The following is a 13,136-nucleotide window of genomic DNA, read 5'->3' as shown; positions in this document are numbered from 1 at the left end:
TGTCTGCTGAGTCAGCATGAAGCAATGGAAACAGCCACAAGAATGGCTGAGAGCTCTTTTCGTTCACCACACTAGGTTCAATCACCACTGGTGTTTGCAGTCTGTATCATCCAGTTTAAGTTCTCAGCCATTTTGACTTTATGAATTACACCCGTGCAATAGCACAGGTTTTCAACTACAGTAAGGCATTTATCTCTTCCACGCCAAGAGTCTTTGACCATTGTGACAAAGATAACTCAGCCAACACCACTCTTGCATGCAAACTAGCTGTAGAGTAACAATTTCACTGATCACACGAAAGAGACTACATAGATCAGAGGTGGGCAAACTGCAGCCCATAGGCCACATCCAGCCTGCAGGAGCCTCCTACCTGACCCTTGAGCTCCCGGCTGGGGAGGCTAGCCCCCGGCCCCTCCCCTGCTATTCCCCCTCCCCCGCAGCTTCAGCTCGCCGTGCCACCAGCGCTCTGGGCAGCAGGGCTGCGAGCTTCTGCCGGGCAGCGCAGCTGCGAGAGCCACCAGCCTGCCCCGGTGTTCTAGACTGCGCGGCGGCATGGCTGCCAGTCCTGGTGCTCTGAGCGGCTTGATAAGGGGGCGGGGAGGTCGTATAAGGGGTCCCCGGGGGGAGTCAGGGGACAGGGAGTAGTTGGATAGGCATGGGAGTCCTGGGGGACCTGTCAGGGGCTGGGGATACCGGGAGGGGACGGTCAGGGGACAAGGAGCAGGGGGTGTTGGATGGGTCGGGGGTTCTGAGGGGAGCAGGAAGTGGGAGGGGGCGGATAGCAGGCAGGGGCCAGGCTGTTTGGGGAGGCATAGCCGTCCCTACCCAGCCTGCCATATAATTTCGGAACCCTGAAGTGACCCTCAGGCCAAAAAGTTTGTCCACCCCTGACATAGATGATGGATTACTTAGCCCAACTGCCACACCTGTGCAATAGCAAGAGTTTTCAGATGCTATTTTACAACGGAGTTATTTAAGCCATTACAAGTACCAGGGTGGATAAAAATCAGATTGTTTTTTTCCTCAAAAAGCATTTTATCAAAAAAAAAATCCAATTTAAATAAAAAACAAACTAAGATACAGTATAGCTCAAAGATATCTCATCATGGAATAGAGAATATAAATTCTAATTCTATAGTATGGGACAATATATTCATGTAATGTTTAAGAAAAGTTTTGTAAATGAGTTCCAATAGTTCATGGATTAGGGACCCAATCTTATGAGGTTCCAGGGGCTTCTGTATAATTATTTAGGTTAATCTTTCTAACTACCCAATGGGACTCGGTGCTCAGTCTAGAAGATAACATCAGAGATGCTTAGTTTTGCAGTTCTCAAACTGTGGATTTGTGTCTTCAGAGATAACATGCTTGTTAACAGCAAAAATGTTTTTAAATAAATAAATAATATACAGAGGTGAGAAATAACAGACCTCAACCCTATTGTCCCTCTGTAAATTTGTGTACACAGAGTCAATCCCTTACCGCTCTCTAAAAGTGCAAAGTTTCAAAAAGTTCAATGAATAGAAGGTTGTTGGGGGCAGAATAGATCTGGACAAGGAGAAGAAGTCTGGAGATAAATGTGAGACGGGAGGGACAGGCAGTAGAAACAAAAGTGAAACTGTTTGAGAAGCATATTCCAGAAATCTTGAGGTCTTTCTGAGTGTAGCCTTCATTGATCTGAAATCTACCATACCATTCTTTCACTAGAAGGGAAAACCTATAATGCCAGCAGGCCGTAAAAGAGACCCAGTTTGGGAATATTTTAATGAAGTTCCTGTACCTGTGGGTAAGACAGGCATGTGTGCAAAATGCAAACAGTGCAACAAAGAAATGCAAGGCCTGGTTGCCCAAAGGAAACATCATGAGAAGTGTTCCTTCTCAGGAGGAAGCTGCGTTGAAGATGATGAAAGGAAAATGTCTGAACATGCAGGATCTTCAGGTTGGTAAACTTTATTTCATTCTTCTTTCTTAAGGACTGCCTGTCTTCCTTCTGGACTATTCTTGAATTCTCATGTTTGAGCAAAAAAAAATATAGTTGTTACTCTATGGTGCTATCATTTTAAATGTAGTTGTGATAAAAAAATAAATCGTTGAAATAGGCAGATCTTCCTTTTACAATTTCACCTTTAAAGTAGTACTGAGTGTCAGTGAATACAATGACTATACTAAATGAGCAGTGCATTAATAATAATTAAATAACTGCATTGACTTATTTTGTTTAGGAGAATCTATCCTCAACATTCAGGATTCTGAAGACTATCCACCTTCAAGATCACCATCATTAGTTTCAGAGTTATCTGCCAATGATAGTGTTTCAGTCACATCATGTATGTCACATAGCCATAGTATATCACCTGTGGCAGAAAGAGAAAAAAAATCATCATCCAGAAACAACAATAGGTAAGAACCAGCAGATTACAAAAAGAGGTAATTGATGAAAAAATTGCCCAGTTTGTTTATGCAACAAACTCTCCTTTCCGTATGATTTCCCCACTTCATTAACATGGTTCAGTCATTAAGACCAGGATACAGTCCACCCAACAGAGCAGATGTCGCAGGCAAATTGCTGGATAAAGTGTATGAAAGAGAAATTGATCAGTGTGCAAAAGGTCTAGAGGGTAAAATTGTTAACCTGAGTCTTGATGGATTGAGCAATGTCCACAATGATCCTGTTGTATGTGTTTGTGTGATAACAGAAGAAGGGAATGTCTTCCTTACAGAAATAATTGATACATCAGGAAATGCACACACAGCAGAATATTTACAAGAAGTAGCAGTAAAAGCTATAACAAACTGAAAAAAAAAATTCAAATGTCTAGTACGCAGGTTGATCACAGACAATGCTGCAAATGTATCCAAGATTGGAAGAAATTTAGAAGAGGGAGTGAAGACAGTCCCAAGCGAACAACATACAGTTGCAGTGCTCATTTGATGCACCTCCTAGCCAAAGACTTCAGTGTTCCAGAAATAAAGGCTAATGTTGTTGAAATTGCAAAATACTTCCATAACAATCACTTTGCAGCAGCAGCTGCTCTGAAAAAAGTGGAAGGAACCAAGCTAACTCTCCCACAAGACATGTGATGGAACTCAGTGGTGGACTGTTTTGAGCACTATATCAAGAACTGGCCTAATCTGATGATAGTTTGTGAACAAAACTGTGAAAAAATAGATGGCACTGTCACAGCCAAAGTTCTCAACATTGGTCTTAAGAGAAATGTTGAACACATGCTGAGTACCCTAAAGCCTATTTCTGTAGCCTTGAACAAAATGCAGGGAAATAGCTGCTTTATTGCTGATGCTGTTGAAATTTGGAAGGAACTGAGTGAGATCTTAAAAAGAGAAATATGCAATGACAGAGTTAAATTACAAGCATCAAAAAAAAAAAAAAATGGGACAAGTACAGTACTATCTCCAGCTCATTTTCTTGCAAATATTCTCAATACTCGGTACCAGGGTCAAATCTGAAGAAGAGGTTTTGGCTATGACATGGATATCCAGCAATTATCCCTCCATAATGCCAACTATAAAACTTCAGAGCTAAGGGTGAACTATTCAAGAAGTATGTTTGCTAATGACGTTTTAAAGAAAGTCACACCAGTGAACTGGTGGAAGTCACTTAAGCACTTTGATTCAGAGACTGTTGAAGTGGTAATCTCACTTTTAACAGCAGTAGCTTCTTCTGCCGGTGTAGGACATAGAACATAAGAACAGCCATACTGGGTCAGACCAAAGGTCCATCCAGCCCAATATCCTGTCTACCGACAGTGGCCAATGCCAGGTGCCCCAGAGGGAGTGAACTTAACAAGTAATGATCAAGTGATCTCTCTCCTGCCATCCATCACCACCCTCTGACAAACAGAGGCTAGGGACATCATTCCTTACCCATCCTGGCTAATAGCCATTAATGGACTTAACCTCCATGAATTTATCCGGTTCTCTTTTAAACCCTGTTATAGTCCTAGCCTTCACAACCTCCTCAGGCAAGGAGTTCCACAAGTTGACTGTGCGCTGTGTGAAGAACTTCCTTTTATTTGTTTTAAACCTGCTGCCCATTAATTTCATTTGGTGGCCCCTAGTTGTTATATTATGGGAACAAGCAAATAACTTTTCCTTATTCACTTTCTCCACACCACTCATGATTTTACATACCTCTATCATATCCCCCCTTAGTCTCCTCTTTTCCAAGCTGAAAAGTCCTAGCCTCTTTAATCTCTCCTCATATGGGACCCATTCCAAACCCCTAATCATTTTAGTTGCCCTTCTCTGAACCTTTTCTAATGCCAGTATATATTTTTTGAGATGAGGAGACCACATCTATACGCAGTATTCAAGTTGTGAGCGTACCATGGATTTATAGAAGGGCAATAAGATATTCTCTGTCCCCTTTTTAATGATTCCTAACATCCTGTTTGCTTTTTTGACTGCTGCTGCACACTGCGAAAGAATATTTTCTTCCTTTGGACTAATTCATTCCAAATTGAGAAATTGTTTGGAACCTGAAAAAGCAGGAAAGCTTGTTTTTCTTTTCCAAATTATGAACGAACAAAGGAAAATGAAGGTGAAGACAACTGAGTTAGCTGCAGAAGCCTAAATTTTAAGTTTCTCATGTTGACGTGGCTGACATAGTCGATTTAAATTTTTTTTTAATATTTCATTTAACTATTTTAGAAAAACAATTTTAACAAAAACAAACCTGATTTAAAAAAACTTGAATATTTAACTAAATTCAAAAATTCATATGCTTGTTTTGTTATAATATTATATGTTTGTTTTTGAAGAAAAAAATCCAGAATACATAACGTTGTTGTTTTAGTTAAATAAAACAATTTATGTGTCTGTCTGGTGATGTTCTCCTCCTAATACAGCATGGCAAGAAAATCCTCCAAATATTAATGATTAACCTGTTGAATTGGAGATATTTATGAAGTCATTGGAAGGTGAACTATCTGCTTCAATTACCTTTGGTAAATGAAATAACCAAATAATCATTCATTTTCTGATATAGCTGTAAAACTAATCTGAAAAGTTCTCAAATAAATCACTTTAAAAATGTATAGTGTGTACCATCTAAAAATGAAACCTACATCTATCTCTGAGTTGTGAAGAATATGTATTAAGGTTATAACAACCAACAAGAATGCACTTTTATGTAGAAATCCATGATTAAATCTAGTCTTCCTGACTAGTGATTTAAATCAATTGGATTTAAAGCAAATCCACCCTGACAAGTACTGTTTAAAACAAGTGTGAAAATTCTTATTTTATATGTTATTTAATATGTATATAGCTATTAAAGGTTTTAGAACTAATTTCTATGGTTTTAAGACAAAGCATTACAATTACATTTTGTGTATGTATGCAGATTACCAGATTTCAGTGCTTATCTGATAGAACGTTCCTCTGGTTTACACAAGACTAGCTTTCACACTACCTGCATCATTCTGTTGACTGCCTACTGAGAATCCAGACACGATGTATTTTTAGCAGGGGTTATAGGAAGTGTTCTGCTATGGTGACAAGCATAAGCAAAAAGGCTGCTGTCCTAGCTGCACAAAAGCACCCTATGCTTGTTAATTAAGTACTCAGTTGGCAGTCGTTCTAATGGCAGTCACTTTTGTGCTTGTTTAGTCAGAGAAGTCAGGAAGAGTGCTGGAAAGGATGTTGCTATAAATGGGAGTAATGGTTGGCACCAGCACAACCCTACAGATAAACAACGTGATAAGGTGAAAAAGGCATTCACACAGTGCACAGGACAAACCATTTTAGAGTGATGCTGGTTAGCAGCGAGCAAGCGGTTAGAAGCATTACTTTAACATTTAAAAATACCAAAAGGAACTGAACTTCTCAAAGTAACAGGAATGTAATAAACCAAATGCAGAATTCTTTTAACATACTATTGAAATAATGCAAATTCAGATACAATTTAATAGCACTTTTAATTCAATGATATGTACATAATCTTCTAGTTTCCACTATCTTGCCACAATGCAAAATTAAACAAATTTAGTAAGTCAGGACCACCTCTATGGAAAGTTTTAATAAGATTCTAGGAAAAAACAGAGTTATTTATCACAGAGTCCCTGCTTCAATTACAAACTGTGCCCTTAATACAACCAGCATAACTAGCCAATATGAAACATTGTATCCCATAATCCAAAAGGTAAAAGTGTTCCTTCAACTGTCTCAAAGGAGGGAGAAAGACAAAAGAGAAGTTATTCTGTGCTAATTCAACAGGAAAAGAAAAAGATGTGTTTCACTGTGAAACACTAGGAACAAGGAAACACACACAGGGAATAATCCTGCTTTTCTTTCTTCTTACTTGCTCAGTCAGTTTACATGGATAGGATTTTCCAAAGGTGCCAAAATTTCCCAAAAGCAATACAAACTAAGATGTAGAGAATAGCTAGTTTGCAAGTGGCTAATAGAGACCCTTCAGAGTTAGATGAACAGAATTACCACAGAATAGCTCAATATATATAACTCTTACTCTGTGAAGTAGCTTTAAATGTATTGAGTAATACTGGAAAAAATGGCACTTAAAATAAGCCTTATTAACAAGCATCCAGACAGTGCATTTCAATCCCCTGTGCTCAAAGAAATCTCAGTACTTTGATTGGGAGAATGGGGGTGGAAAAGTACTATGTTCTTCTAATGGAATTTATCAAATTTGCATTAGAAGATAGAATTAGTGCTTAACAGACAGAAATGAAATAAGATTTGCAACATTAAATACACACACATACCCTAACTAAATTCAGACAGAGAAGGAAGGTGCAACTAAAATTAAAATTTACAAACATCTTAAGGAAGATTCAGCTATAGCAGTATACAGTTCTATTCCTAAGGAAGTTGAATTGTAGTAAGGAAGCTCACTCACTAGAAGAAATATTAGCCCTAGTATCTAAAAGACTCACCTATTCTTTTAAAAAAGATAACCCCACACATTCAGATTATTTTGGAGAGAGAACATGGCAGCAAACTACCTGTCATGACAATAGGAACAACAAATCTAGTGTAACTACACACTGTAATGGACTAACGACTTTAACTTTGAACTATCAAAAAAGCCTAACATCATTTAGCCAAAGCTAAGAAAGACTCAACACACATTGTTGCTAAGGATGGGGAGTGAATTGTATTTTTGTTGATACATTTCAAGAGAATTTCAGTGTTACTAGGTTTACAACGTAAAATGTTTTAGTTAAACAAAGTCCTTGAAGATTGTGGTAAAGGACTTAGACAGTGCAGGTTCCCCACCCAACTCACATGAACTGAAAAATCTTTAAGACCAATGATTATTTTGGGGTAGTTCATTTTTGGCTTCCTCTTATAGACTCATAGACTTAAGGTCAGAAGGGACCATTATGATCATCTAGTCTGACCTCCTGCACAACGCAGGCCACAGAATCTCACCCACCCACTCCTGTAACAAAACCCCTAACCTATGTCTGAGTTATTGAAGTCCTCAAATCGTGATTTAAAAACCTCAAGGTGCAGAGAATCCTCCAGCAAGTGACCTGTGCCCCATGCTGCAGAGGAAGGCGAAAAGCCTTCAGGGCCTCTGCCAATCTTCCCTGGAGGAAAATTCCTTCCCGACCCCAAATATGGTGGTCAGTTAAACCCTGAGCTTCTGGGCAAGACTCACCAGCCAGCACCCAGGAAAGAATTCTCTGTAGCAACTCAGATCCCACCCCATCTAACATCCTATCACAGACCATTGGGCCTAATTACCTGCTAATAATCAAAGATCAATTAATTGCCAAAATTAGGCTATCCCATCATACCATCCCCTCCATAAACTTATCAAGCTTAGTCTTGAAGCCAGATATGTCTTTTGCCCCCACTACTCCACTTGGAAGGCTGTTCCAGAACTTCACTCCTCTAATGGTTAGAAACCTTCGTCTAATTTCAAGTCTAAGCTTCCTAGTGTCCAGTTTATATCCATTTGTTCTTGTGTCCACATTGGTACTAAGCTTAAATAATTCCTCTCCCTCCCTGATATTTATCCCTCTGATATATTTATAAAGTGCATGGCCTTGGCTTTGCTTTGCCTTTACTTCATTGTCTGACCAACTCACAGATTATTTATGTATGTACTATTTGTATTGTAATAGCACTTGGGAACCCTAATGATGGACTAGGACCCCAGTGCGCTAGGTGCTGTACAAACACGGAACAAAAAGAATGTCCCTGCTCTAAACAGCTTGAAATCAAGATACAAACAAGAGACAGGCAAACAGATGAGGAAGTACAAGGAAACAATGAGACAATATTGGTCAGTAAGATAGACAGTGGTCTGAGCACGTCAGCCACCTAACCACTTAAGTCTTTTGTATGAAACAAAAACAAACAAAAATTAAGGACATTTTTGGAGGAGGATAATGAGGTAGTTTTGCAGATTCTATGGAGAGCTCCTCCCAAGCATAAGCAGCAGCATGAGATAACGAACAAAGGTGCTTGTTTGAAAATGTAACAAATGGGTGATGGAGGCTAGCATCATGAGCCAATTGGAGGCGAGAGTTGACATTTTGATAGTGAATGAGAGTTAACAGGTAGGATAGGAAACATCACAAAGGGCCTTGAAAATAAAAACAAGCCAGTTTATGTTTGATGCATACAGAAGGGAAAGCCAGTGGAGGGATACAAAACAGAGGCATCATGGTCAAAGCAATGAATTAGGAAAATGATCTTTGCAGAAGCATTCGGAATGGGTAGAGCAAGATTGCATTTGTCAAGGCCAGAGAAAAGGACGATGTAGTAAAACAAGACGTGAGATGATGTGAGCCTGGATAAAAGTTTTAGCTATGTAGATGGATAGAAAATGCCATATCTTAGAGATGTTATACAGAAAAAAAAATCAGCAAGATTTAGACAGTCTGGATATGAGGACCTAGAGAGGTGCAAGTCCACAGTGATCGAGAAATAAAGTAGCAGGGAAGGCTTGAGGGAAGACTCAGAGCTCTGGTTTAGCCATGTTGAGCATGACCTTCTGATTAGACATCATTGAAGAGAAGCCATAGACAGGCAGAGATTTTAGTTTGGACAGAAGGCGGCAGGCCTGGAAGTCATCAGCATAGAGGTGGCAGTTGAATTTACTCATGAAATTACCTAGAGATAAGGTGCAGAGGGAGTAGAAAAGGGAACCAAGGAGAGAGTCCTGTGGAACCCACACTAAGTTGGAGGGGGGAAAATGAGGAGGATCCTCTGGAAACAACAAGCTGAAGGAGCAATTAGAGAGGTAGAAGGACCCGGAGAAAACAGAGTCAGAGAAGCCAAGAGAAGACAATATTTCAAGGAAAAGAGGATGGTAGATGGTGTCAAAGATGGCTGATAAGTCAGATGAGGGTGGAGTACTGGTTCTGGGTTTTGAGTAGGAAGGGGTAATTAGAGAGACTGGGTTGATACGGTTTCTTTTCCTCAGACCTGGCTATTTTTTCAGATAATCTTTGAAAATCTAAGCTTAAAGCTTGTCAGCTAAGGGAACGTGGTCATTTTCAGTTTAGTTCTAAAACATTCAGTAAGTGTTTTGGCTTAATTATAATTTCTCTGCAACATAAAAAAAAATGTTTCCCTCAACTCAATAGAGGAGCTGTAAAGATGCCAACACCAGCTGGGCTCCAAAATTTTATGATGTAGAATTTCCAAAGTACTAAATGTACCATAAGGTAAATTGGACCAGAAGCTGCTATTATTTGCAACATAGTTTTTTGTATCCCAACTGGGATAATGAGTTGTAGACATGCTGGTCCGAGCAAACTGACTATTTATTTGTGCGTATAGAAATCCTACAATACAAAACATTTTTAAAGCAGCTGTTTGCCAAAACATCACAGCTCAGCTTGGCTTAGTGGGTCCTCAACTCATTTGGGATACATAAAACATACTGCAGATAATAGCAACCCTTCATCTAGTTTACCTTAATTGAAGTTGTTATAATGAAGCTTCTTCCATAAAAGAAAAAAAAGGGAGTGAACAATAAAGCATATAGTGCTCCACAAGCCACAGAATTCTTTTAATTCAAAAAGTTAATAAAAAACTAAGGATTACATAGTAATTTGGGGGTGGGGAGAGAACCAATCTCAACTTTGGCACACTTCATGTTCCTTAGCGTACACAAATTTGTAACCAGGAAGCAAGAAGAGGAACAACTCATACTATTTCCATCTATCATGCATCTTTGAATGTACTTTGAAAATGTGCCAGTTTGTAGAGTGGTGTGTCTCTGGGCTTGTGCACACTTACATTTTATAGCACTCTAACTTGCTGGCTCAGGGGTGCGAAAAATCACCCCCCGAGTGCAGCAAGTTTGAGCACTTTAAAGCGCTAGTGTGGACAGGCTCCCAGCGCTCACAGCTATTCCCCTCGTGGAGATGGATTACCAGGAGCTCCCTCCCACCACTTGCGCATGACTACACTCACACTTCAAAGCGCTGCTGCGGGAGCGCTCCCGCAGCAACACTTTGAAGTTTCTAGTGTAGACGTAGCCTCTGCCCTCACTACAGCTAACTCTCCAGTGCCTTCCCTCAGCACAGCACAGATGGGAGAGTGCTATTCAAAGGAATACAAGAACAGGCCACTGCACTTTTCTTAAAGGCTTTATCCAAAGCCCATTAAATTCAGTGGAACTCTTTTCACTGACTTCAATGGGCTTTGGATCATGTGCTAAGTGGCTTTCTGGAGTGGACTGAAAAGAAAACAATCTTTTTGTACTTTATGTAGGGGAAGGCAGTTCACCTGTACTCCTAACCTTGCATACAATGTCCCATCACTCATCCTGGCCTGGCCTCCTGCTGATTGCAGATAGTTTGGAACATTTAAATGAGAGATTTGCATTGGAGAAGATCTGGATAGATTTTGAGTGGTTGGGGATAACTTTGACTCAGAATAATACCTGAATACAGGCATAAATTTGTGACCTCCTTAGCCAGTACAGAGTGACTCATGCTGTCCTCCCCACAGATTCCTTAAAGAAATAGGATATGAGCAAGCTTAAGAACTGCCCTTTACTTAAACATGTGAATAGAAACTTAAAGCATTTTTACTTAATATACTGTCATTTTTAATAAGTTGCACATTTTACATGTTTTTGTTGCTTATCCCATCCTATGTTCACTCCACCCAATATTCATGTTCCTCTTTCCCAAATGAAGACAAGCTTCAGCCCAATAATAGAGAGCTCAAAGCTACAAATCCACTATGGATTAACTCCACAGTTTCCCTTATAATTTGCATTTGTCCCAATTTCTGTTCCCCACATACCCTCTTCCCCTTTGCTGAAGTTCCAGATCTCCAACCTGGCTTCTCTCATATCCACAATTTCTCTCTTTCCCACCTAGTTTAACTCAAAGCCCATGGAAAAGACAAATGTGATCTACAGCCCCTTCCCACAGCTACCCTCTAATTAACCAAATCCCATGGCAACAACACTTCTTCAGGAAGAAACAAGCAGAATATCCATACCAAAGCCATGAGCCTCCTTGTGGGTGCCCCACCAGTAAAGCTCTCCATTGGAGTCACATTTCTTTAAGATGTGATGGGTGTATTGACACAGTGGTATGATTGTGTGGTTAGTTCCTCTAATGTGCCATCACTTAGTGGCTAGAGCATGGTAGCACACACTCCAGTGAAGTGAGATAAGCAAGCATCTCCTCCCCCGTACCTATACTTCCTGGGTTACAGACACCACAGTGAACTTATTCAAGACAAAGTATTAAAGACAGTGTTCTACCCTTCCAACACAACATGATCAGGAAAATATGGATAGTTGAAATAAAATGTAGATGTTGAACTTGATGTAGTCTAACAACATACTTTAAAATATATTTTTGGTATTTTCTGAAACACCTCAATTTTTTATTTTATTTAACTTTTGCAAGTTCTTTACTGCTCCCTTTTATTATACTGAGTTGCTCACCGTGTAAACGTGGGGCGGCTGCAGCACCCCTGCATCCCTAGTTCCCGGCCTATGTGAACTCCTTAACGGTTAACCATTTAACCGATAGACTTTTAATAGGTTACATGGTCACTATTTTTAAACCCTATTTACATCCTTAACTGTAACTAGCTAAAATAAAATAGAAGTCAGATTTGAATAATTATTTATGTTTCTTCCAAGTGCAAAAAGTGGTTATCACTTTTCCAGTAAACGGCAAATAAAATAAAGAATTATCTGTAACAAACCTACAGGATCAATAGAAGGCAAGAGGTCTTTTTTTTCTTGCACCGGATCTTCCTCTTCATCTGTGCTATATTCTTCCATGGTTTCTCCACTTGCAAAGTGAATGACCCTTCTTGGAATTTTCTTGTTTTTTCCTATGATCCCCAGTTCCACATTCTCAAAGCCTCTATCGCCATTTGAGTGCAGCTGTAACAAAGAAAATAATGGTCTCAAAAACACAGCTTCTGCAGGATAAGCAGTGAAACTGGAGGTTTGGTTCTCACAAATATCTGTCAGCCAATCTAAAGTACCTTACTAGAAGTAACAGAGATCATTGAGAGCTTTTCTGAAGATTGAAGTGGAGTTTTTTTTGTTTGTTTTTTAAGTGATGCAGCTGTAAGGTAGCATTTCCCAAACTTATTAAAGCTGAGCTCCCCATTTCAAGAAAACTAAATTAATCACATTCACTTCAACCCTGCCTTCTCTTATTAGAGGTCTACCCAAAATGAACCAGTCACTGAAGTTATATTGTATAGATCTTCACTACACAGCACATCCTTTCTTTTCTTTACATGCTTTGGTGAACAATGGAATAGTTAATGTTGACATTTAAAATATCATCATTGGCATCTGAGTTAACACTCATTGAAATGAACAGAGGTCAAATTTCTTAACTGTTTCAGGCTCTTTGCAAATTCAGGCAGACAGCTCTCACAACACTCAATTCATGTTTTCAAGATATCCTTCAAAACCATGAGAGCTAGAGAGTAACTTTAAAAAAATTAAAGTTGAGACACTGAAAAACAACTGAAAGGCCTGTCCATGCTCTCTCTCCCTCCCCCAAATACACACACACACACTAGGGTTACCATATTTGAACTTTCAAAAAAGAGGACACTCCCGGGGGGGGGGGTGTAGCCCCGCCCCCTAGCCACTCCCTCCCAATTCCCGCCCCCCTGACTGCCCCCCACAGAACCCC

At 39.7% G+C, this 13,136-nt stretch overlaps 1 protein-coding gene across 1 annotated transcript in view; it reads right to left on the bottom strand.

The window, feature by feature from the left end:
* FAM177A1 (family with sequence similarity 177 member A1) overlaps nucleotides 1-13,136 on the bottom strand; it is a 33,669-nt gene that overhangs the window by 6,911 nt on the left and 13,622 nt on the right. Inside the window, exon 2 of the mRNA XM_026651400.2 lies at nucleotides 12,185-12,364. Coding sequence (XP_026507185.1) covers nucleotides 12,185-12,364 — 180 coding nt within the window. The remainder of the gene's footprint in view (nucleotides 1-12,184; nucleotides 12,365-13,136) is intronic.

Source organism: Terrapene carolina, unplaced genomic scaffold, assembly GCF_002925995.2.
Source record: "Terrapene carolina triunguis isolate 2854851 unplaced genomic scaffold, T_m_triunguis-2.0 Scaffold96, whole genome shotgun sequence".
Lineage (NCBI taxonomy): Eukaryota > Metazoa > Chordata > Testudines > Emydidae > Terrapene > Terrapene triunguis.
Note: the sequence above shows the minus strand (reverse complement) of the source record. Positions and strands in the feature narration are given on the sequence as shown.